This window comes from Trachypithecus francoisi, unplaced genomic scaffold (genome assembly GCF_009764315.1).
Source record: "Trachypithecus francoisi isolate TF-2019V2 unplaced genomic scaffold, Tfra_2.0 Contig01579, whole genome shotgun sequence".
In the NCBI taxonomy this organism is placed as follows: Eukaryota; Metazoa; Chordata; class Mammalia; order Primates; family Cercopithecidae; genus Trachypithecus; species Trachypithecus francoisi.
This window is the reverse complement of record NW_022681442.1, coordinates 30,325,816-30,352,535: the sequence shown is the minus strand read 5'-3', so window position 1 is coordinate 30,352,535 and position 26,720 is coordinate 30,325,816. Positions and strand designations below refer to the sequence as shown.

The window sequence follows — 26,720 nt, the reverse complement described above, 5'->3', positions numbered from 1 at the left end:
ACCATGTTGTGAGATCCCATAAGCGGCCCTATGGAGAGGTTCACATGACAAGGAACTAAAGTATTCTGCCATCAGTCACCCCCAAATTGCCAGCCACATGAGTGAGCCATCTTGGAAGCAGGTCCTCCAGCCCCCGTTAAACCTTCAGATGACTAGAGCCCCGGCCAACATTGACACCAATCTTGTGAGACACTGGGTAGAACACTCAACTAAATTGTTCCTTAATTTCTAATGCATGTGAGATTTAAAAAGATGCTTATTACTGTTTTAAGCTGTTAAGTTTCAGGGTTATTTGTTATGCAACAGTAGATAACTAATACAGATGCATACCCTGGATCTAATGATGAAGAAACATCACGGCAAGGCACAGTGGCTCATGCCTGTAATCCCAGCAATTTGGGAGGCCGAGATGGGTGGATCACGAGGTCAGGAGATCAAGACCATCCTGGCTAACACGGTGAAACCCCATCTCTACTAAACGAATACAAAAATTAGCTGGGCGTGGTGGTGGGCACCTGTAGTCCCAGCTACTCAGGAGGCTGAGGCAGGAGAATGGCGTGAAGCGGTGAGGCAGAGCTTACAGTGAGCCGAGATCCCGCCACTGTACTCCAGCCTGGGCGACAGAGCAATACTCCATCTCAAAAAAAAAAAAAAAAAAAAGAAATACTAAAGTATTTGAGGATTCTGGGGTTTCAGATTTGCAATTTTGTACTGCGCTTGTGAGTTTTCTGGAAGTTTGAAATTATTTTAAAAAAAATACCAAAAATAGAGTTAACTAATACAAATTACATTGGCTACAATCTAAATAAATAGTGACTGGCCTCAAGAGTTTCAGAGCTACATACAATACTTTCACAGATCATATCTGAGGTGGGCATTCCAGGCAGATAGACTAGGTTGGAAATGGCCAGAAGAGCAGAGATGGGCAGATGCAGGAAGCATTAAGCATTAAAAAAAAAAAAAGTAGATGGGGATGACTTGAACATCCAATATAGATAAGGAAGGAAACAAAAAGGAGGGAGAAAGTTTGGAGACTGGGGAGTTTGAACTACATGTAGCTTGATTATATCTGTGTTTAGAAACACTCTATGTTTTTTATGGATATGTATACTTTTTATTAATGTAAAATATGCATATAGAAACGTATAGAAATCAAAAGTGTACAACTGAACAATTTTTTTTTTTTTTTTAAGCAGAGGCTCACTCTGTCACCCTAGCTGGAGTGCAGTGGTAGAATCTTGACTCACTGCGGCTCCACCTCTCAGGTTCAAGCAATTCTCATGCTTCAGCCTCCCAAGTAGCTGGGTTTACAGGCGCATGCCAACACGTCCAGCTAATTTTTGTTTTTTTTTTTAAGAGACGGGGTTTCACCATGTTGGACAGGCTCATCTCAAACCCCTGGCCTCAAGTGATCTGTCCGCCTCGGCCTCCCAAAATGCTGGGACTACAGGTGTGAGCCACCATGCGCGGCCAATGAATTTTTATTCAATGAACTCATCTGTGTAACCATCACCCAGATCAAGAAACATTATAAATCCAATTCTCACCGGGCACCGTGCCTCACGCCTGTAATCCCAGCACTTTGGGAGGCCGAGATGGGCGGATCATGAGGTCAGAAGATAGAGACCTCCCTGGCTAACACGGTGAAATCCCGTCCGCACTAAAAATACAAAAAAAAAAGAAAAAAAAAAAATTAGCTGGGCGTGGTGGCCGGCGCCTATAGTCCCAGCTACTCGGGAGGCTGAGGCAGGAGAATGGCATGAACCTGGCAGGCGGAGCTTGCAGTGAGCCCAGATTGCACCACTGCCCTCCAGCCCTGGGCGATAGAGCGAGACTCTGTCTAAAAAAAAAGAAAGAAAGAAAGAAAGAAATCCAATTCTCTCAATCTTACCCACCTTCACTTCTTTTATGAGACGGAGTTTCACTCTTGTTGCCCATGCTGGAGTGCAATGGCGCAATCTAGTCTCACAGCAACCTCTGCCTCCCCGGTTCAAGCGATTCTCCATGTTGGTCAGGCTGGTCTTGAACTCCCGACCTCAGGTGATCCGCCCGCCTCGCCTCTCAAAGTGCTGGGATTACAGTCGTGAGCTCCCGCGCCCGGCCCCCTGCCTGCATTTCTTTACCCCATTTCTCGATCTCCTGACCTCGTGATCCACCTACCTCGGCCTCCCAAAGTGCTGGGATTACAGGCGTGAGCGATGCGCCCGGCCTTTTTGTTTTGTTTGTTTGTTTGTTTGTTTTTGTTTTGAGATGGAGTCTGCTCTGTCGCCCAGGCTGGAGTGTAGTGGCGCGATCTTGGCTCACTGCAACCTCCGCCTTCTGGGTTCAAGTGATTCTCCTGCCTCAGCCTCCTAAGTGCGGGGGACTACAGGCACGCACCACCATGCCCGGCTAATTTTTTTGTAGTTTTAGTAGAGATGGGGTTTCACCATGTTAGCCAGGATGGTCTTGATCTCCTGACCTCGTGATCTGCCTGCCTTGGCCTCCCAAAGTGCTGGGATTACAAACAGGAGCCACCGCGTCCAGCCAAATGTGGTATATATGCACAATAAAATACTATTCAGCCTTTAAAAGAAGGAAATTCTGGCTGGGTTACATAGTAGGGTAACTATAACCAATAGGAATGTATGGTATCTTTCAAAATAACTAAGAGTGAATTTCAACATGTCTCATCACAAAAAAGGATAAGTAAGTGAGGTACTGGATATGTTAATTAGGTTGATTTAATCATTCCACATTCTATACATATATCAAAGCATCACTTGGCACTCCATCAATGTATACAATTACGATCTGTCAATCTAAAACAATATTAATTTAAAAAGAAAAGAGACTTTTCCAGTATTTGTGCTAATAAAAGAAAAGGGAAAAACATAATCCAGAAGAACAGAAAATGCAAAAATTTCATTTATTTGTGTGGCAGAAATTGTTAGTTGCCTATTGCGACACCTATCAGAAGGGACTACCTCAGCTGGGTGCGGTGGTTCATGCCTGTAATCCCAGAACTTTGGGAGACTGAGGCAGGTAGATCACAAGGTCAGGAGTTCGAGACCAGCCTGACCAACATGGTGAAATCCCGTCTCTGCTAAAAATACAAAAATTAGCCACACCTGGTGATGCGTTCCTGTAATCCCAGCTACTCAGGAGGCTGAGGCAGGAGAATCGCTTGAACCAGGGAGGCGGAGGTTGCGGTGAGCAGAGATTGCGCCACTGCACTCCACTCCAGCCTGGGTGACAAAGCAAGACTCCATCTCAAAAAAAAAAAAAAAAAAGAAGGGACTACCTCATCCTTTCTCCTCCAATTCTAAACTTACCTGCATTTGTCCTCATATGTTCCTCCTCCTGTCTCTCAGAAGAGGCTAATCCCTCCATCTGTTCCTAGATCCCTTTCTGTCCTGTCTTCTCAGGAACTATTGCCATCATTATCGTCTTTCTTTTATCCTTAGCATTTCTCTAATGGATCCCTTCTATCTGCATTTAAACATGCTCAAGTCTCTCACTTCATTTTATTCCCCAAATTTAAATTTTGGAAAATTTCAAACCATCAGAAAAGTTGCAAGAAGAGTACAACAAATTCTCACAACCCTTCACTGAGACCCACCATTTTTTTTTTTTTTTTTTTTGAGACAGAGTCTCTGTGTCACCCAGACTGGAGTGCGGTAATGCAATCTCCGCTCACTGCAACCTCCACCTCCCGGGTTCAAGAGGTTCTCCTGCCTCAGCCTTCCATGTAGCTGGGATTAGAGGCACACGCCACCATGCCTGGCTAATCTTTTGTATTTTTAATAGAGACGCCATTTCACCTTGTTGGCCAGGCTGGTCTGGAACTCTTGACCTCAAGTGATCCACCCACCCTGGCCTCCCAAAGTACTGGGATTATAAAAGTGAGCAACCACACCCAGCCAGATCCACCAATTCTTAACATTTTGCCACATTTGCTTTAGTTGTCTCTCTCCCTCCCTTCCACCTTCCCTCTTTCTCTCTCACTCTACATAGACACCTCTCTTATTTCCTAAACCAATTGAGAGTTAGCTGCAGGTATCATAACATTTCACCCTAAATACTTCAGCATGTATCGCCTAAGACATTCTTTGATTTTCTTATTCTCACAGTTATCCCACTCAGAAAACTTAACATTGATAAAATACTGTTATCTAATACACAGCCCATATTCAGTTTTTCCGTTTCACGAATGTCTTTATTTATTTTATTATTAATTTTTTTTAAGAGCCGGGCATGGGGCATGGTGACTCATTCCTGTAATCCAGCATTTTGGGAGGTCGAGGCGAGTGGATCACTTGAGGTCAGGAGTTTGAGACCAGCCTGGCCATCATGATGAAACCCTGTCTCTACTAAAAATACAAAAATTAGACTGGCGCAGTGGCTCACGTCTGTAATCCCAGCACTTTGGGAGGCCAAGGCGGGTGGGTCACGGGGTCAGGAGATCGAGACCATCCTGGCTAACACGATGAAACCCCGTCTCTACTAAATATACAAAAAAATTAGCTGGGCGAAGTGGCAGGCACCTGTAGTCCCAGCTACTTGGGAGGCTGAGGCAGGAGAATGGCGTGAATCTGAGAGGCAGAGCTTGCAGTGAGCTGAGATCGCGCCACTGCACTCCAGCCTGGGCGACAGAGTGAGACTCCATCTCAAAAAAAAAAAAAAAGAGACAAGGTCCTGCCAGGTTGCCAACCTGGTCTTGAACTTCTGGGCTCAAGAGATCCTTTTGCTTTGGCTTCCCAAAGTGCTGGGATTACACTGCACCCAGTCCTATTAATGCCTTTTATAGCTGTTTTCTCTGCTGTGTATCAGTGTCAGTGTATGTGTGTTGTTCCAGTGTCCAATCAGGGATCATTCATTGCATTTAGTTGCCATGCCACCTCAATTTCCTTTGAACTAAAATCTTTCTTCTTTCAAACAAAACAATGCTTTCCTTAGACTCCCAGCTTCTACATCTAGCCACTGTGCTAGCTTTTCTCTCCTTCCCTTGACAGCCACATGTTTTGTAAAGAGACTCAGCAGTCTTCATATCCTCACCTCCCTCTTCAATATGCTGCAGTATGGCATCTGCACCCCCCCAGCCCCAACATGATCCTTACTCATCAGACTTTCCTGCTACCTCTCTGGTCACTTCTTGGGCTCCTTTGTAGCTTTGTAGGCTCCTCTTCCTGTGCTTGTCCTGTAAATCTTATGGTTCTTCAGAATGCTATCCTAGGCCTGTTGCTCTTTTCACTGTTTATGCTTTCCCTGAGTGATTTCTTTTCTCTTCTCTTCTCTTCCCTTCCCTTCCCTTCCCTTCTCTTTCTCTCTCTCTCCTTCCTTCCTTCCTTCCTTCCTTCCTTCCTTCCTTCCTTCCTTCCTTCCTTCCTTCCTTCCTTCTTTCTTTCTTCTTTCTTCTTTCTTTCTTTCTTTCTTTCTTTCTTTCTTTCTTTCTTCTTTCTTTTTTCAGACAGAGTCTCGCTCTGTGGCCCAGGCTAGAGTGTAGTGTGTGATCTCGGCTCAATGCAACCTCCACCTCCCGGGTTCAAGTGATTCTCCTGCATCAGCCTCCTGAGTGAGCACCATTGCACCCAGCTAATTTTTGTATTTTTCGTAGAGATAGGGTTTCACCATGTTGGCTAGGCTGGTCTCGAACTCCTGACCTCAGGTGATCCACCCACCTTGGCCTCCCAAAGTGCTGGGATTACCAGTGTGAGTCACCACGCTCGGCTCCCTACGTGATTTCATTCTTTTCAGGGGAAGAAGCGGGAGTGGGGTTTCATTTACCACTCATATGCTGGAATCCCTATTTGTAGCCCAGGTCTTTCTCTCCAACTTCAGTTTCGAATATCCAATGGCCTCCCCAACATCTGAATCCACTTAGAAATCTCACAGGCACCTTGAAGCAATATGTCCAAAAAGAGAACTGATTATCCTCCTACCACTTGCCCCTTCTACTCTGCTTTCTGTCTTAAAAAGAAAAAAAAAAAAAAAAGGAATCCTTCATTCGTTACCTGAGCCAGATACATAGAAGTCATCTTTGACACATCCTTTTGACATCATCCATGACACATCTAATCACCATACTCCACTGATTCTATCTCCTTAGTATCTCTGGAATCCATCTACTTTCTGTTCTCACCACCATATTCAAGCTGCCATCATCTCTCCCAGGAAGATTTCAGCAACCCCATAATCCTTTTCCCAAGCTTCCAGCTGTGCTCCATTTTAATCTCTCCTCCACCCTGGACTCTGATTTTCTGAAAACGCAAATCTGACCATGTTTAAAATTGTTCAGTTAGTTTCTCACAGCTCTCAGGATACAGTCCAAATGCCTTAACTTGGCCTATAAGCTGGAGTGAAAGTCAAGGTATTTTATAGCTGGTAAGGTACAGGCCCTGATACCAGTTAGAAAGCATGTCAGCTGATTCATCTGACCAGTTTATGCCGCCTAAATAATGGCTTACCTATAGAGCCCCATACTCTTCTGCAGTCTCATCTAGGGTCACTCTTCCTCTAAAGTCCCACTGACCTTGTTTTGGTTCTCAGAATCAATCACCAAAATGCGGTTACCTTTGCCTGGAATACTCTTTTCCAGTGGCTGCACCATCATCACACCTCATCTTTTAGTTTGTTTATTTATTTATATATTTATTTATTTATTTTTTGTGACTCCATCATGTTACTGCCTTAGTCCTCTGAAAACTTCCAGCTAGTTTTCATACGAATGCATTTGAAGTCTTCTCCATTTTGCACTTGTGTAGAATTTTTTTTTTAAATTCAAGAGCAAAACTTTTTATTAACTGAAAGCCTATTATGTAGTAAGTATCATGCTGAGTTTTGTGGACATAGGGGCTAGGACAAGGTATCAACAGAGTGAAAGAGTAAGCGCCACGAAGAAATAACTGGGTCTGTCTTGTTCATCAATGAATCCCCTTTCTTTTTCTTTTTGTCTAATTAATTTTATTTTTATTTCAATAGTTTTTGGGGTACAAGTGGTTTTTGGTTACACAGATTAATTGTATAGGGGTAAAGTCTGAGATTTTAGCCACCCAAGTAGTGATAAATCCCTACTTCTTGAGATGATGTCTGCACACGGTTATATGCTTACTATTTGTTGGATGACTGAATGAATAAGATGGTTTAAAATGGAGATTTTTCCTATAAGTGAAAAAGTATTTTCCTAGTTCAATTATTTTATAAATTCAGATATTTTGTACAAGGCTGTCACAATCTAACTCACTTTTTTTTTTTAGACAGAGTCTGGCTCTGTTGCCCAGGCTGGAGTGCAGTAGCATGATCTCGGCTCACTGCAACCTCTGCCTCCCGGGTTCAAGCAATTCTCATACCTCAGCCTGCCGAGTAGCTTGGATTACAGGCGTGTGCCACCAGGCCCGGCTAATTTTTGTAGTTTTAGTAGAGACGGGGGTTTCTCCATTGGCCAGGATCGTCTCGAACTCCTGACCTCAGGTGATCCACCCGCCTCGGCCTCCCAAAGTGCTGGGATTACAAGTGTCAGTCACCGTGCCTGGCCCTAGGTCACTTTTAACCGAACCCTAGAGTTTTCTCCTCCTAAGGTAGACCCAGTTTACAAAATAAACCCATATTGTACCTTTTCAGGCCAAAGAAAATACTTAGATGCTTTGTTTGCTGGAGGCCATTATATTACACCGTTGAAGGACTTTTGTAAGTACCTGTTTGACCCTTAGTGCAGGGCTTATATCCCACAGTTAGCAATAGCAAGCTATGCGCTTTTTGAACTCTCAATACCAATAATTTCTTGAGCCGAGTTCTATTCGGCCCTGACTTGCTGTAGGGGAGAAAAGATTCCTTGGGAGAAGTGTGGGTGGCGATAGCTTAGGAGGACCTTGAAATTCTGCATTGTTCTGTCAGCTGCTGCCTGGTGCCCATTGACCCAGCTACTCTGGATCGCAAACCTGCAGACGCCAGATATATGAAATTTGGGGACGTTCAGCTCCCTAAAACCACAGTTAGGCAGGCCCTAGGACCCCTGATTCTTGCCACAGTTTTTCTTAGTATTTGGGCTACAGGTAAGGCATTGGTCGCCATCTTGATAACAAATGCCAGGCAAGCCGCTACTGGCGTCGCTCGGTAACCACGGAGACACCCGTGCCCCTCCCGTTTCTCATCCTTAGGGGCTGTAAACTACAATTCCCATCAGCCAATTTCCTATGCTTAATGGCAAGTTATCTAAATCTGGCTTGTGGGCAACCGCAACACTGCCGCAGTGAACTGTGGGAGTTGCGGTTCACCGCGTAGCGTCAGTTTTTTTCTGCGGGAAGCTCCAGAACTACAAATCCCGTGAGCCAGTGGGCTTTCGCCTGCGCACCGAGAAAGCCGATTCTCCTTGGCCCCTAAGCCTGTGCCTGAGAGGTAAGAGAGGGCGGGGGGAAGGAAGAGGAGGCGGGATCCGGGCACTGCGTTGGCTGCGGCCTGGCACCAAAGGGGCGGCCCCGGCGGAGAGCGGACCCAGTGGCCTTGGCGATTATGGACCCGGCCGAGGCGGTGCTGCAAGAGAAAGCACTCAAGTTTATGGTGAGGAGACGGTGGAGGCCGGGGAACGGCAGAGGCGTTGGCGTTGGCGGCGTCGTTGAGCTCGGGCCTGTGCCGCCCGCCCACTGCGGGACCGGGCAGCGGGACCCTGGGCCGAGGCTGGCGGCGGGGCAGCTGGAGGAATGGGATGGGAGCTTCAGAAAGGAGGCTAGGGGTTGCGGAGCGGACCCAGGGTGGGGGCAGCAGCTCCGCCATCTTGTGGATGAGAGGCCAAGTGACAGCGGAAGCTTAATCGAGGAGGGGGCTCCAAGCGGCGCGCGGGGCCCTGGAGGGAAAGGGGCGTGGGGACTGTTACTGAAGAGCGGAGGAAGCTCTGTGGAGAAACGCCGTGAGGCCGCTGGCGGGGCCTTCCCAGTGTCAGGGTTACCGGTAAGGCCCTGGAGAGGAGGTGCATTCAGGACTGGGGAAGGGGACTGCGGGATAGAGTGAAGACAGATATGGTAGGTAGAGGGGAACGGGCAGGGCTGGATGCAGATGGATTTAAGGGTGGAGGAGGGAACGCTAGGGCTGGTGAGAGGCTTATAGTTTTGTAGAATGAGGGAGGGAGGATAGCCTTTGCCTTGAGGGTGGAATCCCAGCTTCGCCAAACTACTGTTGACAAACTCTGGAAGGGAAGAGGCCTCAAGGAAGATAAGGACTGGGAATGAGGACCTAGGGCTATAATGACAGTCCCTGGGAGGGGAAAAGGGTGTTGACTGTAAGCTAGAATTACAAATGTCAGGGAGAGAGGTATATAACGCTACTTTGAAAGGAGAAGCTAAATACTATAGTAAGGAAAAGGTGATGAAAAGTAAGAGGCAGATTGGTCAGGGAAACATGGGTACAGGAGATTGGGTCAAAATGAGTATCTAATAGGGTAAGCAAAACAAAATTTAAAGGTAAATTGTGGGACCGTAAAATGTGGAGGCCAGGTGCTTTGTATCATTTTCTGGGAAAGGAAAGGCCGCGGAGATGAGAGTTGCAGAGACCCATAAGAAGTGATGAGATCAGTTGAGAAATTTAGGAGATAAAAAGGTTGGAGGTAGGTAGAGGGAAGTAAGTCAGGGATAAGTCAGTATTTGTGGTTACCCGTCACTTTTAGGTTGAAGCACAGTGTGAGCAAAGATTGGATTTTGTGGGTGTGTTTAAATCCCTTGGAACATATTTCTTTAACTTTGTATCACGCTTTTCTTTTTGCTGTGCTTATCTTTGGCAAACTTGTATAGTCTGATATTTGATGCTTTTAATCTGATACTTTTTGTATTTCCTAGGTGTGAAACCAGACTTTATGGTTGCGACTAAAGAATGATGGGAATGCATAGACTTTAAGCTTAACAGGTGGCCTTAGGGACGTTGATATTATTTGCAGTCAAGTCTTGCCTTTTCAGAAGTTATTGTGACTTGTCACTCCAAATCTTACTCCTTTGCTTAAAAAAATAGTTATTTTGTATCTTTGCCTAAAATACCATAACAAATCCAGATAAACATGGATACTAACGAAATTGAATTTTAGGCTTTAAACTGCCCCATTTATAAGAATACTTTTTTGGAAACTAATCAAATTCACTAAAACTTTATTTTGCATTAGTGTTTTCAAAAACACCTAAAGTTCAAGGGTATCGTTAAAAAAATTTCACTGAGCCTGAAGAAGGTTCTTGGATTTCTGCCCAACATTAAAATTCTAAATATGAAGAAGAGACCTTGAAATTTTACTGGACTTTAGAAGTAAGTGAAAGTTATTAGATTAAGTCAAAAAACTGTTACTGCTTATTTTTGTTTTCCTAGAGGGTTGAATCCTTTTTTTTTTCTTTTCTTTTTTTTTTTTTTTTTTTTTTTGAGACGGAGTCTCGCTCTGTCGTCCAGGCTGGAGTGCAGTGGCCAGATCTCAGCTCACTGCAAGCTCCGCCTCCCGGGTTCACGCCATTCTCCTGCCTCAGCCTCCTGAGTAGCTGGGACTACAGGTGCCCGCCACCTCGCCCGGCTGGCTAGTTTTTGTATTTTTTAGTAGAGACGGGGTTTCACCGTGTTAGCCAGGATGGTCTCGATCTCCTGACCTCGTGATCCACCCGTCTTGGCCTCCCAGAGTGCTGAGATTACAGGCTTGAGCCACCGCGCCCGGCCTTTTTTTTTGGGACGGAGTCTCTCTCTATCGCCCAGGCTGGAGTGCAGTGGTGCAGCCTCCGCCTCCTGGGTTCAAGCGAGTCTCCTGCCTCAGCCTCCTGAGTAGCTAGAACTACAGGTGCAGGCCACCACACCCGTCTAATTTTTAGTAGAGAGGGGGTTTCACCATGTTGGCCAGGATGGTCTCATTTCCTGACCTCGTGATCCGCCCACTTTGGCCTCCCAAAGTGGTGGGATTTCAGATGTGAGCTGCAGCGCCCAGCAGAGGGTTGACTCCATCCTAGTCCTGACGCTTGTGTCAGATTTATGGAATAATGTGATTTACAGATCATAAAGAGACATGAGATCATCCTTCTTACTCTCGGTTAGACTTCAGCCTAGTAACATTCTCAGCTCCTTAATCTGTGCTTTGTTCCAGTGAGTTATGTTTTGATAATGGCCTCCTGGTTGAGTTAAAGTGGACTTGGAGATGACCATGTAGTAGTTGCAGCTTTTAGGGCACCACACATTACTAATCTTGAATTAGTTTCCATAGGGAGAAGCCAATTTTTTCTTTTAATTTTAGTTACTTTCATTATTGACCTTGCCTGCTGTTTTGGCTGCTGTTTGAGAAAAGGTCAACTAGAATAGGGTCACCAGAATGACACCTTAATAAAAGAAACAGAATGGAGAGTTTGAAATTGGGTATTCTCTTTCAGTGCAGTAACAGTCTTATGAATCTGAGTAAGTCACAACTTCCTTTTGGTGCCATTTACCCTGCTATAACGTGTCGGTTTATTCAGAGTCAATTTTAAGAAAAGAATATATTGGCGGGGCATGGTGAATCATGCTTGTCATTCCCGCACTTTGGGAGGCTGAGGCGGGTGGAACACGAGGTCGGGAGATCGAGACCATCCTGGGCAACATGGTGAAACCCCATCTCTACTAAAAATACAAAAATTAGCCAGGCGTGGTGGTGCGCACCTGTAGTTCCAGCTACTTGGGAGGCTGAGGCAGGAGAATCACTTGAACCCAGGAGGCAGAGGTTGCAGTGAGCTGAGATCGTGCCATTGCACTCCAGCCTGGGCAACAGAGCGAGACTCTGTCTCCAAAAAAAAAAAAGAAGATATTTGAGCTGGCATCAAATAATGAGTGCACAGTACACATGGAAGAACTATCCTTTTAATCAAATGCACATTTTTGTTACTATCTGGCTTTGTTCTGGTCTTAACCTTTCCCTCAATTATGAATCACTAATGACAACTTTTATACAGATACAGATGTCATGATTTAAACAAATGTAAAATTAGTTTAAAATGACAAAATGAAATGGATACTCTCACAAATTTGCTCATTGCTATACTAATGTGCCTTGATAAATAATTTTACAATAAAATCCTATTAGTAAGACTGCTGATTCAGAGATGACCATAATTCACCCATAATCGAGACTTAAAGCTTATCTTAAATAGTTTAAGCAGAATGTTTAACTTTTAAAAACAAATAAATGGTATTGAAAGCAACTGTTTACATTAACTTATGTGCTAATGTCTCTCATTCAGCTTTAGCAGGTCCTCAAGGACCTTTCTTAGTACTTTTTACACTTTTTTTACTTTTTTATACTTTTAACAAAAGTATAAATGGAAACTTGAAGAGAACCTAAGAAGAGAAATGAAAATGATTAAGGGAATATAGGCCCCAAAACACACACACACCTGTGCGCTTGCATGCACATTTAAGATAGGGGGTGGAAAGACATACTGAGGAGGAATTTGAACTTTATTTTTGTTTTCACCTTTGAGACAGGGTTTTGCTATGTTGCCCAGGCTAGAGTGCAGTCACAGCTTGCTGCAGCCTCAAACTCCCAGACTCACGTGATCCTCCTGCCTTCGCCTCTCAAGTGGCTACAGGCACACGCCCCTTCGCTGGCTGTTTTTTTTTTCTTTTTTCTTTTTGTAGAGAATGAGGGTCTCCCTTTGTTGACAGGGTTGGTTTTGAACTCCTGAGCTCAAGGGATCCTCCTGCCTTGGCCTCCCAGTTTGGGATTACAGGCGTGAGCTACCTTGCTGAGCCATGTTTATTTTTAAAAACAGGATAAATATATTCTTGTCCAGCCAATCCCAGAATCAAGTAGAGTAGCTTGAAATGGATGAAATAATTTTAGAATGTGTATAAGTTTTATTTGTAGAGGTGATAAGTGAAACAGTATAAAGGGTAAATATTTGCTGTTTAATAAACCACCTCAAAACTTAGGTTAAAAAAAGATTTATTTTTCCCCTCAAGTCTGATGGTTTTTCTGCTTCACTTGGTATTGGCTGAGGTGTGGGCGTGGTTGGAATGTTCAGAGTGGCCGCATTCACATGGCTAGCCACTGGTTGAGAGTTCAGCTGGGCCTAAAGACCTTCAGTTCTCCTCTATATGGGCCTTTCTCTACGTGGCTGCTTGAATTTCCTTAAAGTGTGGTGGCAAGGTTCTAAGAAAGGACATTCCAGGAGACAGGAAGTAGAGACTGCCAGTCTTCTAAATCCTAGATTTGGAAGTCCAGGAATGTCACTGTGGGTCAAAGCCAGTCAAGGCCGACTACAGAGGAAGGAGAAATAATCTCTACTTATTGATAGGAAGGGTGGCATGCAAAAACAGGGAAGGGGGAATTGCTGGGGGCCACCTTTTGAGACTTGCTACCATAGGTACTATGCTAGTTGGATGTTCAGGCTAAAAATAAAAATAGTATCAGCCAAGTTTGTGGGTCATAATGCTAGGAATGTTTAGGAGGCATCTCTTTTTTTGAGGTTAACTTTGGAAGGCACTGACATGATCTCCTGCATGACTTCCCTTAATGATGTCGTTGTAGACATAATACTGGGTGAATTAATGTGATTCAGTAAGCTTGCTTAATTACTTCAAAAACCATAGGTATCTAAACACAGATTACATTTTAAAATAAATTGTGAGATGTTTTACTGTAATGGAATTTTCTTTACATCAGTGAAATTGATTACCAGGTGGTGGGATGAACATCTGAAACCAGTTCTTAGTTTAAGTTGTCAGAGTTTGTGTGTATACTTTACCTATTCCCAGTTTAAATTAGCTTTCAAACAGTTTCTTTTATGGGTACTCTTATAGGTGTTAGGGTATGAAATTAGTGGTAATTCTTTTTGCTAATTTTCTTTTTTTTTTGTCTGAGATACCCTGAGTTTCACTCTGTTGCCCAGACTGGAGTGCAGTGGCACAACTTGGGCTCACTGCAACCTCTGCCTCCCGGATTCAAGTGATTTGCCTATCTCAGCCTCCCAAGTAGCTGGAATTACAGGCATGCGCCACCTCACCTGGCTAATTTTGTTGTTGTTGTTTTTGTTTTTAGATGGAGTTTCGCTCTTGTTGTCCAGGCTGGAGTGCAATGGTGCCATCTCAGCTCACTGTAACCTCCGCCTCCGAGGTTCAAGTGATTCTCCTTCCTCAGCCTCCCCTGTAGCTGGGATTGCAGGCATGCACCACCACGCCCAGCTAATTTTGTATTTTTGGTAGAGACAGGGTTTTTCCATGTTGGTCAGACTGGTCTCAAACTCCCGACCTCAGGTGATCCGCCCGCCTCGGCCTCCGAAAGTGCTGAGGTTACAGGCGTGAGCTGCCGTGTCCGGCCTCTTTTTGCTAATTTTGTAAGTTTATGTTTATAGTAGATTTTCATAAATTATCAAAAGTGAATTATTAAATGTGGAGTAAAACTCCTACTTTGAGTAGTTTTAGAAATTATTTATTGCTAAATTAGAAAATAAACTTTGAAAAGAGATCTCTTTTTTTTAAAAAAAACTTTTAATTGAGACAGAGTCTCACTCTGTCACCCAGGCTGGAGTACAGTGGTGCAATCTCGGCTCACTGCAGCCTTTGCCTCCTGTTTTCAGGCAATTCTTATGCCTCAGCCTCCTAGGTAGCTGGGACTACAGGCATGCGCCATCACGCCCAGCTAAGTTTTGTGTTTTTAGTAGAGATGGGGTTTCACCGTGTTGCCCAGGCTGGTCTTGAACTCCTGACCTCAGGTGATCTGCCCACCTCAGCCTCCCAAAGTGCTGGGATTACAGGCCTGTCACTATGCCTGGCCTAGAGATGGGATCTTTTTTTTTTTTTTTTTTTGAGATGGAGTCTTGCCCTGTCACCCAGGCTAGAGTGCAATGGCACAATGTCAACTCACTGCAACCTCCGCTTCCCGGGTTCAGGCGATTCTCCTGTCTCAGCCTCCCGAGTAGCTGGGATTATAGGCACCTGCCATCATGCCTGGCTAATTTTTGTATTTTTGTAGACGGGGTTTCACCATGTTGGCCAGGCTATTCTTGAACTCCTGACCTCAGGTGATCCGCCTGCCTTGGCCTCCCAAAGTGCTGGGATTACAGGCATTAGCTACTGTGTCTGGCCTCTAGAGATGGGATCTTGCTTGCTCTGTTGCTCAGGCTGGCCTTGAATTCAGGCTGGAGTTAAGTGATCTTTCTGCCTCGTCCTCTCCAGTAGCTGGGACTACAGGTGCGTGCCACCACTCGCAGCCTAAAATATTTTTTAAATCTCACCTACATTCTAGCGTGTATTTTATTTTATTAGAGCGCAGCTCTGCCATCAATAGGTTGAGCTCACTGCAGCCTCAAACTCCTGGGCTGAAGCAGTGCTCCTACCTCAGCCTCCTAAGTAGCTGGGACTACAGGTTTGTGCCACCACACCTGGCTAATTTTTTATTTTTTTTGTAGAGATGGGGTCTTGCTGTGTTGCCCAGGCTGGTCTGGAACTCCTGGCCTCAAGTGAATCTCCTGCGTCAGCCTTCCAAATTGCTGGGATCACAGGCTTGAGCCACCATACCCAGCTCTAGCAATTTTTTTTTTTGAGAAGGAGTTTCACTCTGTTGCCCAAGCTGGAGTGCAGTGGCGTGATCTCGGTTCCCTACAACCTCCGCCTCCTGGGTTCAAACAGTTCTCCTGCCTCAGCCTCCTGAATAGCTGGGATTGCAGGCATGTGCCACCACGCCCGGCTAATTTTTTGTATTTTTAGTAGAGACAGGGTTTCACCGTGTTAGCCAGGATGGTCTCAATCTCCTGACCTTGTGATCCACCCTCCTCGGCCTCCGTAAGTGCTGGGATTACAGGCGTGAGCCACTGCGCCTGGCCAGCAATATTTTAATTTAGCACAGAAGTCCTTTCTAAATGTGTATAGTGAGAATCCATTGAGGATGAAATAGAAAATATTTACCAAAGTTTAACAACTTAATAAAAATAAAACTTTCTCTTTCCTTAATAAATCAATCTCAGCATTCTAAAATAGGCAATGGAGCGGGGGAGAAATCTCTATGGGAAGGGTCCACTGGATCTTAACAGTTTCAACTAGTGTTCCACAATATTTACGCTGTACTTGGGGAGAATTTCTGAATAATTAGAATAGACTGAGGCTTATTCCTTTTAGTTTCCCGTAGCCTGATTGAGATAGAGCTGTAAGATCAGCTGTAACATTGTACAGAAGGCTTAGAGATAACCAAGTGAAAAAGATAACTGGGATTACTGTTGAACTAAGAATATGATTGTTCTCTGAGACACTACCTGCTAGTTCCTGGATTACCTTTATATGTGGCCAAGGTGGGGATTGGGAAGCAAGGGAGCAAAAGCCCCAGAGCTAAGGGAGAGAGAATTTCTGCCTGCCTAAAATGAACCTTTTGAGTTGGATTTTTTTTTTCCCCCTGAGATGGAGTCTCCCTCTGTCGCCAGGCTGGAGTGCAGTGGTACAATCTCGGCTCACTGTAACCTCCGACTCCCTGGTTTAAGTGATTTTCCTGCCTTAGCCTTTGAGTAGCTGGGATTACAGGCACGCGCCACCACACCCAGCTAATTTTTGTGTTTTTAGTAGGGATGGGGTTTCACCATGTTGGTCAGGCTGGTCTTGAACTCCCGACCTTAGGTGATCCTCCTGCCTCTGCCTCCCAAAGTGCTGGGATTATAGGTGTGAGCCACCGTGGCCAGCCAGAAGAAATTTTTTGTATTTTTGTTAATACAGTCAGCCACGAATAGCTAACAGCTATTACAGTTGGCCCCTCATATTCGTGGGTTCTATATCCACTAACCATTGATTGAAAATATTAGAGAAAGAGACAATAAAAAATAACAACAATAAAAGTGGGAATTAAAAACAATACAGTATAACAACTACTTATATAACATTTACATTATATTAAGTATTATATGTAACCTAGAGATGATTTAAAATATATGGGAGAATGTGTGTAAGTTATGTGCCATTTAATATAACGCACTATAAGAGATTTGTGAGTATCTGTGAATTTTGGTATCCTGTGGGGAGGATCCTGAAACCAGTTCCCTGCAGCTACGGAGGTTTGACTATATTTATTTAGCATTTACTATTTGCTGTTCTAAATATACTGTTCTAAGCTCTCTATATATTATTTCATTTAGTCCTCCCAATAATCCTGTGAGGTGGATTCGGTATTGTTATTATCCCCATTTTTCATTAAGGAAAATTATTCCAGAGAGGTTAAGTAACTTGCTCAAAGTCGTGCTAGCAGGTATCCTGAGATTAAATCCAGGCAATCTGACTTGAGAGCCTTACTTAGATACGGTATACTTCCTCTTTGAAGAGCAGGAAAACTGTGGGATATGGTGGCATGTTTCCTTAATATCTGTTAAGGCACACTTTGGTAAATGCTAAAATAGAAGCACAAAGTGCTATAGATTTGTTTTGTTGTGTTTTGAGATGGAGTCTCACTCTGTCACCCAGACTGGAGTGTAGTGGCGCAATCTCTACTCACTGCAACCTCCACCTCCCGGGTTCAAGCATTTCTCCTGCCTCAGCCTCCTGAGTAGCTGGGACTACAGGTGTGCCGCCACGCCCGGCTAAGTTTTATATTTTTTAGTAGAGACGGGGTTTCACCGTATTGGCCAGGCTGGTCTTGAACTCCTGACCTCGTGATCCGCCTACCTCGGCCTCCCAAAGTGGTGGGATTACAGGTGTGAGCCACTGCGCCCGGCCGGGAAGTTTGTTTTAACTGAAGAGCTCTTTAGCAGCTTTGTAGAAGAAAGCTTCATATTAGATCTTGATGAATAGATAGATTTTGACAGATGTCTCTCTGAGGTAGGCAGTCAAGTGGTGTGGCCAGAGTGGAAGATTTACTGTCTGGGTTTACATATAGGTTTCCTGATTATTTAAATTACCAAAAAAGTGCAGTAAGACTTTACTGTTTTCATAGTATCATATCAGTTAGCTATTGGCGTTTAGAATCACAAAATACCAGCGTCTTACAACAATAGGTATTTATTCTCTTGAAATTGTGAGTTTGTTGGGTAGTGGATGATCTTAAACTTGGCTTACTCAAAGTCAAAAGCCCAAAGTCAAGTAGGGCAGGGAGTAACTTGCACAATACTACAATGACAGTAATCTACTGCATTGATCTAGTACAGTTGATTTAGAGACGAATGGTAAGATGCTTGTTATGACAACTATTGTGCTTTCTTCTTTCTGCTCTCCATTGTTGGCACTGTCCTGGTAGTACTTTTTCATATTGGTTGCTGAATAATACCTGTTGACTGGATGCTCCTAGAATCACAATGTAATACAGCAGATTTCTTCTCTTCATGTTATATAGGAAAAAAGCATAAAGAAATAATCAGAATCTTGACTATTCCACAGTGATGCCCTGAGAAGTTCAGCAATACCACAGTGCTATTCTTCTATCTTTGGGACTGATAAGCTTGATGTCACTGGAATGGCATTTGTAATAGAATTTGAACTATAACAGAGTTTGTATCAAGGTCATACATGATAACCCAACAACTCCGTTGTTAGCAGTTTTAAGAGCTTTTCCATCTCTTCACTGCAGCTAAACTTAAGGTTGCAAAGATCTGGTGCTAATATATTTAGATGTCTGGAAAACTTTCATGTTTTCGCTGAAAAGTCATAGAGACAGATATCCAGGAATTATAGCATGTGGGTAAATATTTTTGTAGCACAGATTCATAAATCCTTGTATATATATCAAACTGTTAACGAAGTTATTTGTGATTTGCTGGTTTGTGGGTAATATTTCAAAATATTTAATGGTATTCTGAAAATATACTAGTAAATACACAGAAAAGCATTACTTAGGTGATATTTCCTTTCTTTAATGCTTTTTTACTTTAAAAATTATTTTTATTTTTATTTTTTTTGAGACCGAGTTTCGCTCTTGGTGCCCAGGCTGGAGTACAATGGCGTGATCTTGGGTCACCACAACCTCCTTCTCCTGGGTTCAAGTGATTCTCCTGCCTTAGCCTCCTGAGTAGCTGGGATTACAGGCATGCACCACCACACCCAGCTAATTTTGTAGTTTTAGTAGAGACGGGGTTTTTCCATGTTGGTCAGGCTAGTCTCAAACTCCTGATCTCAGGTGATCCGCCTGCCTCGCCCTCCCAAAGTGCTGGGATTACTGGCGTGAGCCACCGCGTCTGGCCCTTTTTAAAAACTTTTTGAGACAGTCTCACTCACTCTGTCACCCAGGCTGGGTGATAGTTCTTTTTTTTAATTCTTTTTCTTTTTTTCTTTAAAATTTTTTTTGTTTTTATTTTTTTTGAGACGGAATTTCGCTCTAGTTGCCCAGGCTGGATACAGTGGTACAATCTCAGCTCACTGCAACCTCTGCCTTCCAGGTTCAAGCGATTCTTCTGCCTCAGCTTCCCGAGTAGTTGGGACTACAGGTGTGCGTCACCACACCTGGCTAATTTTTGTATTTTTATTAGAGACGGAGTTTCACCATGTTGGCCAGGCTGGTCTCATACTCCTGACCTCAAGTGATCCACCTGTCTTGGCCTCCCAAAGTGCTGGGATTACAGGTGTGAGCCACCATGCCCAGCCTTCTTTTTTTTTTTAATTCTTTAATGTTTTATAGATTTTCTACAGTGAATATATATCATAATCTTAAAAAGTAAATTTAGTATATTGAGTATATGCATTTATAATACAAAATGATCACAGACTACATTGTAGCAAGTGTACTGGCCAGTGGGCTGACAGTGGCTGCTTGAACAGACTCCTCACTCTGAGCTCTAGTTTTCTTAAGCAGAAAATGGGCTATTGTTAATTTTACCTACTTAAAAAGGGTCTCTCTCTGTTTTTCCTTTCAGTTCATGTTAAATTCTAAATTGCCATGTATAAGTAAGGGGTTAATTGTCAATTTACACCATAAAACCCCTTTATGTATTCAAGGTTTTCATAGGAAATTTAGGATTGTATGATCCTAAATTGTGCTGGAGTACCACATTTTCTGTTAAGTAGTACTTGGCAATAAAGTATAGGAAAAAAAATCAGTGGGTTGACAAAGAGAGGTCATGATAGTGTACCTGTAATGTAATTTGATAAAAAATGTGAGCATGAACTGATTGCAAAGCATTGTTACATATAGGGGAAGACATTATGGGGGAATAGGGGGGTGAAGATACAAAGTTGATTAAAACTTCTCTAGAGTTTCACAATCTAATGAGATAGGCATTTATAAATATCTCTTAAGGCACACTTTGTTAAGTGCTAAAATAGTGGCACAAAGTACTATAGAATTTAAGAGAGGAAATAGAAAAAGTAAATTGAGTTAAAGGAAGGAGAAATTAGTTTTAACTGGAGAGATTTTTAGAAGCTTTATAGAAGAAAGTTTTGTATTGGACCTTGAAGAATAGATAGATTTTGACAGACTTGTGTCTGAGGTGGGCAGTTCCAAGAATAGGAAGTAACTTGGGTAAAGGCCAGGAGATCAGAAGTTGGGCAGGTGCAGTGAGTTATAGGTGGGTAGATCGGTATTTGAGCATAGCAGATAAGAAGGAAAATATAAATTGGAGGCCCAGGGAGTTTGGACTTAATCTAGTTTTATATATACATATATATATATATATATTTTTTTTTTTTTTTTTAAATTTTGTTTTGTTTTGTTCTGAGATGGAGCCTCACTCTGTTGCCCAGGCTGGAGTGCAGTGCCGTGGTCTTGGCTCACTGCCTTGGCATCCTCTGCCTCCCAGGTTCAAGTGATTCTCCTGCCTCAGCCTCCCGAGTATCTGGGACTACATGCTCGCACCACCATGCCCAGCTAATTTTGTATTTTTAGTAGAGACAGGGTTTCACCATGTTGGCCAGGTTGGTCTCTTATCTCTTGACCTCGTGATCCACCCGCCTCAGCCTCCCAAAGTGCTGGGATTACAGGCGTGAGCCACTGCGCCCAGCCTAGATCTATATTTAAGAAGAATGTTCAAGTGTACTTTATGTATGCGTTAATGTGAACTTTTTTACTAAAGTAAAATATATATACAAATACATATTTTTAATATGTACAAATAATTATGTATAACTCAGTGAGTTTTTACCTAGTGAACACATCTGCGTAACCATTATCTAGATCGGGAGTAGAACTTTGCCAGTACTCCACACGTTGCCTTCATGCCCGCTTTGGTTACTAACTCCCTACTCCCAAGGGAAATCACTCCCTTATAGTATCTGTAGATTAGTTTTACTGTTATTGGTATGTAAGCTCATCTAAATGGAATCATTCCAGGGTGTATTCGTTGGTGTCTGGTATCTTTTGTCCCATATTGTTTGTAAGATGATTCACTCAGGTTTTTGTGGGAGGTATGGTGTGTTTATGCTTGTTAATGTATTCCACTGTGATTAATCATTCAGATTAGTCATTCTGTTTTTGATGGACATTTGGGTTACTTCCAGTTTTTGGCTACTTTAAATTATGCTATTGTAAATAATTTTGTACATGTCTTTCCGTAAACATATGTACATGTTTCTGTTGAGTATGTACCTGAGAATGGAATTGCTGGGTCATGGGGTATGAAAATGTTTAGCTTTATGCTATGGTTTGAATATAGCTTGTTTGGCCCCACCAAGTCTCATGTTGAAATTTGATCTCCAGTGTTGGAGGTGGGGCCTGGTGGGAGGTGTTTGGATTATGGAGGTGCATTCCTCATGGAGGGCTTGGTGCCATCCTTTTGGAAATGAGTGAGTTCTCGCTCCATTAGTTCCTGCCAGAGCTGGTTGCTTAAGAGTCTGGCACCTCCCTCCTCTCTCTTTTGATTTCTCTCTTGGCATGTGATTTCTGCACATGCAGCTCCTCTTCGCCCTCCACCATGAGTGGAAGCCGCTTGAGACTCTCACCAGGATCAGATGCTAGCACCATGCTTCTTGTACAGCCTGCAGAACTGTGAGCCAAATAAACCTTTTTTTAAATTATTAATTACCCACCCTCAGGTATTCCATTATAGCACCATAAATGGACTAAGACACTTTAGTAGAACCTATACAACTGTTTTTCTTTTTTTCTTTTTTTTTTTTAGAGACAGGTCTCACTCTGTTGCCCAGGCTGGAGTACAGTGGCATGATCATGGCTCACTGCAACCTCGAACTCCTGGGTTCAAACTGTCTTCTCATTTTAGCCTCCTGAGTAACTAGCACTACAGGCATGTGCCACCACACTCAGCTAATGTTTTTCATTTTATACTTTCTTTAGCAGTGTATAGGAGTCCCAGTTGCTGAACATTCTTGCAGGGTTCACTTAATATCATCTTTTTTGGGGCCGGATATGGTGGCTCATGCCTCTAATCCCAGCACTTTGGGAAGCTGAGGCGGGCAGATCACTTGAGGTCATGAGTTTGAGTCTAGTCTGGCCAGCGTGGTGAAACCTCGCTTCTATAAAAGTACAAAAATTAGCTGGGTGTGGTTGCGGGCACCTGTATTCCCAGCTACTCAGGAGGTTAACGCATGAGAATCGCTTGAACCTGGGAGGCTGAGGTTGCAGTGAGCCTAGATGGTACTACTGGACTCCAGCTGGGTGACAGAGTGAGACTCCATCTCAAAAAAAAAAAATAATAATAATAATAACATCGTCTTTTTCGTTGTAGCCATTCTAGTGGATGATGGTACTCTCCCACTGTTTTAATTTGTGTTTCCTTAATGACTATTGTAAACAAGCACCTTTTTAGGCTTATTGACTGTTTAGACATACTCTTTTGTTGAAGTGTTCAAGTCTTGGCCTTTTTTCCCCTATTGGATTATTATTATTGTGATTACTATTATTATTATTATTATTATTATTTTTAAAGAGATGGAATCTTGCCCTCTTTTCCAGGCTCTGGAGTACACTGTTGTTATCACAGCTCACTGCAGCCTCCAACTCCTGGGCTCAAACATCCTCCCACCTTGGTCTCCCAAAGCGCTGAGAGACATGAGCCTCATTATTTTTTGTGTGCCCAGCTTCATTATTTATTTTGATGCTTGAATTGTTCCCTATTTGGCCAGTGGGAAAGGCATTCAAACTGCGTCCTCTGCTTTTTGATGTCATTGAGCATTTTCTTATTTACTGAAAGATATTCCAGGCTCTTCTTGTACTTTTTTTGCCCTAGCCCTGGAATTAGTGATTTCTCCGAGAAGCTCTTTTAGTAGTTTCTTTTAGTAGAGAATGACATGTAGAAGTTCAAATCTGGTTGTTAAATGTGCTTATTGCTATTGGGGTGTCACTGCTCCCAAGCCATCATACTGGACACACCACACATACAGGTGCATATTGCACATTTACATTGTTATTTTATCTTATGTATTATTTAAAAGCATGAGTTCACACTGATATCCCCAATTCCAGTCCAATACCACAGGATTCGTTCAATAATTTCATAATTGTGACTCCGTTTTCTGACAGTGAGTGACGTGGCTTTCATTATCCTCAACATGTTTTCTTAGTCAATCAGCCCCTTTCTATGTGACCACTCTCATGTTGCTGCTGTTCCCCACATCCACTATATAGATGCCATCCTTGACTTATTTAGGCTCCAAAACCCCATGTCAGATTGCTGGCCTATACCCTTTCATGAACACCCTTCTTCGATACCTGTGCCAGATTGCTTTCCGCATCACATTTGGACTTCAACATTCTGTGCAGGGCTGCCATGTTGCCTGCCATATTTCTGTATGGACATATCCCTTATCCTGTTTTTTTTTGTTTATTTTGAGACAGAGTCTCACTCTTTTGCCCAGGCTACAGTGCAGTGGCACAATCACAGCTCACAGCAGCCTCACTCAACCTCCTGGGCTCAGGTGATCCTCCTGCCTCAGTCTCCTGAGCATCTGGGACTACAGGTGCTTGCCACCACACCTGGCTAATTTTTTGTAGAGATGGGATTTCGCCATGTTGCCCTGGCTGGTCTCAAACTCCTGGACTCAAGTGATCCACTCGCCTCGGCCTCCCAAAGTGCTAGGATTATAGCTGTGAGCCATCGTGCCTGCCCCTTCTTCCTTATCCTGGTGGTACTCTGTCATCCTGTGCTAAGACCTCTGCTGATCCTGCAAATGTCTCTTTTGCCTGGCCCTGACAAAATGAGTAGAGGTTTATTGTAGTCAAAATGTAGTCAAGAGTTTCAATTTTTTAATTTATGGTTAGCACTTTTTCTGTTTGCTTATCCCAAGATCATACAGATCCTTCCTTCCTTCCTTCCTTCCTTCCTTCCTTCCTTCCTTCCTTCCTTCCTTCCTTCCTTCCTCCTCCCTCCCTCCCTTCCTCCCTTCCTCCCTCCCTCCCTCCCTCCCTCCCATCTAGGATCACTGCAGCCTTGATCTCCTGGGCTCAAGGGATCCTCCCACCTCAGCCTCCCCAGTAGCTGGGACTACAGGCGTGTGCCACCAAATGTTGGCTAATTTTTTTGCATTTTTAGTGGAGATGAGGTTTCTCCATGTTGTCCAGGCTGGTCTCGAGCTCCTGGGCTCAGGTGGTCTATCTGCCTCAGCCTCCCAAAGTGCTGGGATGCTGAGGTTATAGGTGTGCACCACTTCACTGGACCAAGATGTTGATTTTGTTTATCTACACACACAGACACACACATACACATACACATATACATATACACGTATACATACAAGTTTTAAACATTTTTTATTGTGGTAAAATACATGTAATGTAAATTTTACCATTTTAATTATTTAAAGTGTAGAGTTCAGTAGTGTTAAGTGTATTCATACTGTTGTGCATATATAATCTCTAGAACTTTTTTGTCTTGCAAAACTGAAACTCTATACCCATTAGACGAACTATCCATGTCTCCCTTATCCCAGCTACTGGCAACCACTATTCTTTTTTTTGTTTGTTTGGTGTTTTTTTTTTTTTTTTCCCCTGAGGCGGAGTCTTGCTCTTTTGCCCAGACTGGAGTGCAATGGTGCGATCTTGGCTCACTGCAGCCTCCGCCAAGCAATTTTCTTGCCTCAGCCTCCTGAGTAACTGGGACTACAGGTGTGTGCCACCACACCAGCTAATTTTTATGTTTTTAGTAGAGATGGGGTTCACCATGTTGGCCAGGCTGGTCTTGAACTCCTGATCTCAGGTGATCCACCCGCCTTGGCCTCCCAAAGTGCTGGGATTACAGGCATGAGCCACTGCGCCCAGCCTTCTATTTTTTTTTTTTCTATGAATTTGATTCCTCTAGATACCTCATATAGGTAGAATCATACAGTGTTTGTCTTTTTGTGACTAGCTTATTGTACTTAATGTACTCAGGTTTCATCCCTGTTCTTCCTTTTTTGAGACTGAATGATATTTAATTGTTTGTATATACCATGTTTTATTTATTGTCAACAGACACTTGGGAAGCTTCTACCTTTTGACCTTTGTGAATAATGCTGCTATTCGTATGTGTTACAGATACTTCTTCAAGTCCGTGAGAAATTTTATTTACAATTTGCATTTAGCTCTGCAATCCATCTGGAATTAATTTTTGCATATGGTGTGAGGTAGAGGTCAGCATTCTTTTTTTTTTTCTTTCTCCATGCCAGAAAGGTAATGTGCCTATGTAACAAGGTTTGAGGGAGGCACACCTCACACATGAGGATGAAAACCCAGTCGTCATGCTTACAAACTACAAAAGGATCAGAATTCTTTTTTTCCTTTTCTTTCTATAGCCAACTTATTCAGCACTATTTATTGAAAAGATGGTTCTTTTTCTGTTGCATTGCAGGGTCATCTTTGTCATATTAATGTATATATATACATATATGTGTGTGTGTATATATATATATATGGGCCTCCTTTTGGGATTGTCTCAGTAGCTCCATTGGTCTCTTCTTGTGCCAATACCACACTGTCTTAGTTTCTGTATTTTTATATAATAACAATTCTTGATATCTGATAGTATATGCCCCTCAGCTTCCCCCTCCCCCAAGATTGCACTGGCTATCTTGGCCTTTTGCATTTTCTTTTTCTTTCTTTTTTTTTAATGGAGTCTCGCTCTGTTGCTCAGGCTGGAGTGCAGTGGCGCAATCTTGGCTCACTGCAACATCTGCCTCCAGGGTTCAAGCAATTCTCCTGCCTCAGCCTCGAATAGCTGGGATTATAGGCGCACACCACCATGCCTGGCTAATTTTTGTATTTTTAGTAGAGATGGGGTTTCACCATGTTGGTCAGGCTGGTCTCGAACTCTCTGACCATGTGATCCACCTGCCTCGGCCTCCCAAAGTGTTGGGATTACAGGCGTGAGCCATGGTGCCCTGCCTCCATTTTCATGTGTATTAGAATTAGCTAGGCCGGTCGCGGTGGCTCACGCCTGTAATCCCAGCACTTTGGGAGGCTGAGGTGGGCGGATCACCTGAGGTCAGGAGTTGGAGACCAGCCTGACCGACATGATGAGACCCCATCTCTACTAAAAATACAAAAATTAGCCTGGAATGGTGGGGCATGCCTGTAATCCCAGGTACTTGAGGCTGAGGCAGAAGAATTGCTTGAACCCAGGAGGCAGAGGTTGAAGTATGTGGAGACTGTGTCACTGCACTGCAGCCTTTTTTTTGGAAACTCCGTTTCCAAAAATTTAAAAAGAATTAGCTAGTCAGTTTCCACAAAACATACTTTTTTGATTTTTATTGGAATTGCATTGAATCCATATATAAGTTTTGGGAGAGCTGAGATCTTAACACTTTTGAGTTTCATAGTCCACGAAAACGATGTGTCTTTCCATTTATTTAGGTCTCAAATTTCTCTGTATAGAGGTCTTTAAATATCTTTTGTTAAATTATTCCTAGGAATTAGATGTCTTTAGGTGTTATTTTAAAAATTT

The 26,720-nt window shown here is 43.3% G+C and overlaps 1 protein-coding gene and 1 non-coding gene across 9 annotated transcripts in view; one reads left to right on the top strand and one right to left on the bottom strand.

Moving 5' to 3' along the window:
• Positions 1-8,287: 8,287 nt before the first annotated feature.
• The window catches only part of BTRC (beta-transducin repeat containing E3 ubiquitin protein ligase), a 210,334-nt gene continuing 191,901 nt past the window's right edge, over positions 8,288-26,720 (top strand). For 3 of the 8 annotated variants that reach the window (XM_033185266.1, XM_033185262.1, XM_033185270.1), the window contains exon 1: positions 8,386-8,922. In XM_033185266.1, coding sequence (XP_033041157.1) covers positions 8,488-8,922 — 435 coding nt within the window. In that variant the 5' untranslated portion in view covers positions 8,386-8,487. The other 5 variants (XM_033185282.1, XM_033185277.1, XM_033185291.1 and 2 more) reach the window with 5 other exon arrangements.
• LOC117069957 lies at positions 25,441-25,541 on the bottom strand. Its single transcript, XR_004431737.1, has one exon. It is a non-coding gene; the product is annotated as a small nucleolar RNA U13 (small nucleolar RNA).